The 2,500-nt window shown below is 29.0% G+C and overlaps 1 protein-coding gene across 1 annotated transcript in view; it reads left to right on the top strand.

The window, feature by feature from the left end:
* LOC136827007 (uncharacterized) overlaps positions 1 to 2,500 on the top strand; it is a 341,112-nt gene that overhangs the window by 178,531 nt on the left and 160,081 nt on the right. The window contains 1 exon segment of the mRNA XM_067084662.1: positions 1 to 528. This exon segment is cut by the window's left edge and continues 353 nt beyond it. Within this exon segment, the coding sequence (XP_066940763.1) occupies positions 480 to 528 (49 nt within the window). The 5' untranslated portion in view covers positions 1 to 479.

Raw genomic sequence — 2,500 nt, forward strand, 5'->3', positions numbered from 1 at the left:
ACAAGTGGGGATGGAACAGAATTGGAAACTGGCGTAGAAGGCTCCTGTAGGTATAGAAAATCACCTTTATATCGTGATAAAATCTAAGACTCTGAAAAATCATCTTGATATTTTGATAAAATCTAAGACTCGGAACTCATGCACTGCAAAACTTGCTGTTTTATTTATCATTTGAAAGAACATCCACTGAAGTGAAGTCATATTCTGCTAAAAGAGTTGAAACATGAGTTATCATTAGACATGGAAAAAAATGTATAACGTTAACTTTTTAGCTGAAATAGTGTAATCAGTATGATTTAATTCATAGCCAGAAAGATTAAAGACAAAGGAAAAGTTATATTTTTAAATATGCCCTGAAATACTGAAGAATGCCTCTAGAAGGTGTGGTGAAAGATTCAAACAAACAAGGAAGCTTCAAGAAGTGAAAAAAGTCTCGAAATAAATTTCCCAAAATGATATCGTCGATGATGTTTACGAAGATGACGTCACTGGTCGTCACGGGACTGCTCATTCTCATAACGGCGCAAGGTGAGTTTCATTTGTTTTTACCACTTCTTTTCAATTCCGATTATCCTTCTGTGTTTATTCCTCCCTTTCCTATTTTGTACCTTTTTATCCTGTCATCCTTTGAACCTTTGGCAAATTTGTCTTTTAAAATTATATTTATTCAGTGTATATTACCCTTTCACGAGGACAATAAATTGTACATGTTGAAATTGTTACCGCCCTCTTCATAGATAATTCATCCCGTTTGTGTATATTTGTATATTTCCACGTCCTCCTTTCCCCGTCTAGATGTTTTTTTCCCCGTCGTAAAACAGTCGTTAAACCGCCGCATAGCGTTCCATGTTCCCGTCTATGTCCCCGTATGTAGCAGACAGAAGTAAAGGCCTGTATTTGTTCCCACTGAGCTTCGTGACTAGAAGTCTAATTTGCCATCTATGGTGGCTTACGAATAAACGGTTCTCTCTCTCTCTCTCTCTCTCTCTCTCTCTCTCTCTCTCTCTCTCTCTCTCTCTCTCTCTCTCTCTCTCTCTCTCTCTCGTCCTTACTTTGTGAAATACCTATTTTACCTCTTTTTACATTCCAGTATAAAAATACTTTACTAAACATATATGTTTTGTCACTAGAAGTTTGGTTGATGTTCACAGTAAAACAGTATATTTAAGACCATTTTATCCTAGATAAATACCTGCATTCCACTGTTTAATAACAAGAATCCTTCATATTTCTCCCCCCTCTCACAAATCCTACAGGAATCACAGGTAAAAAACACATCCTGCACCTTCGGCAAATTTTCCTTTTTATTTACTTTTTTATTATATTGTTATGCTTGTCACGGGAGACAGTTTTTTCTCTCTCCCAGGATAAAAATAATTTTTTTTTTCCGTGATCTTATGGAAAGCATTTTTTCTCAGATATGAATGCGAATGTTGATGTAGTGTGACACACTTTTGGATTTTGTGTGTGTGTGTATATATATATATATATATATATATATATATATATATATATATATATATATATATATATATATATATATATATATATATATATATATATATATATATATATATATATATATAAATTATTAATATGTATTGGCTATATGTATTTATTTATATATTTTTATATATATATATATATTTATACATATATATACATTATTAATATAAATTATAAATATGTATTTATTTATATATTTGTTTTATAATATATATTTATATACATATATATATATAAATTATATATATATATATATATATTTATGTATTTGTATTTATAATATATATATATATGTATACACACATTTTTTAAAAATTTTTCTCAGAATTTTTATTTGAGTGTGGAGTGCATTTTGTGTTATGTCCAGTGAAGCAAGTGTTTTGTGATTTTTAAAAACACACCGACACCGTCAACACTGAATGTTTTCAACATTTATTGCACACTGCAGTTTTTTTAACCTTAGATTCTTGTTCTTTTATTCGAAGTATTTCATTATTTCTTGTTGCATGTCTTGTCTTTGTCGCAGTTTTTATGCTTAACTGAAGAATGAGCATAGTCGATGATATTACAGTTTTTTAATAGGGTTGTTTTTTGTGTTTATTTTTCTCTTTTTTTTCAGGGATCCTTTGTTGATACGAGGTTTTTTTGGATCTTGCATTTTAGATCATGTTTTTTATATGTTTGTAATCGATTTGAAATTTTATTTGTCCACTTTTTATGAGATCTTTTGCTTATTACTTTGTTTTTTAGAGTTTTTTCTTTGCGTTCTTTTTATTTTGAATATTGATTTCTATATTATTTTATATCAAGTTATTTTATCGTCTTAAATTATTTATATATATCGCTTTCATCCTTTTTTTTGTATGGGACAAGAAATTTTTCTTATTTTGTATCTGTCTCTCTCGAATTTTTATGTTAGTTATGAAAAATTTTTAAGACTTATACGAATTTTTTTTTAATTTAGGATCAATGATTTTTTTATTATTTCATTAGG

Source organism: Macrobrachium rosenbergii, chromosome 41 (genome assembly GCF_040412425.1).
Source record: "Macrobrachium rosenbergii isolate ZJJX-2024 chromosome 41, ASM4041242v1, whole genome shotgun sequence".
Taxonomy (NCBI): domain Eukaryota; kingdom Metazoa; phylum Arthropoda; class Malacostraca; order Decapoda; family Palaemonidae; genus Macrobrachium; species Macrobrachium rosenbergii.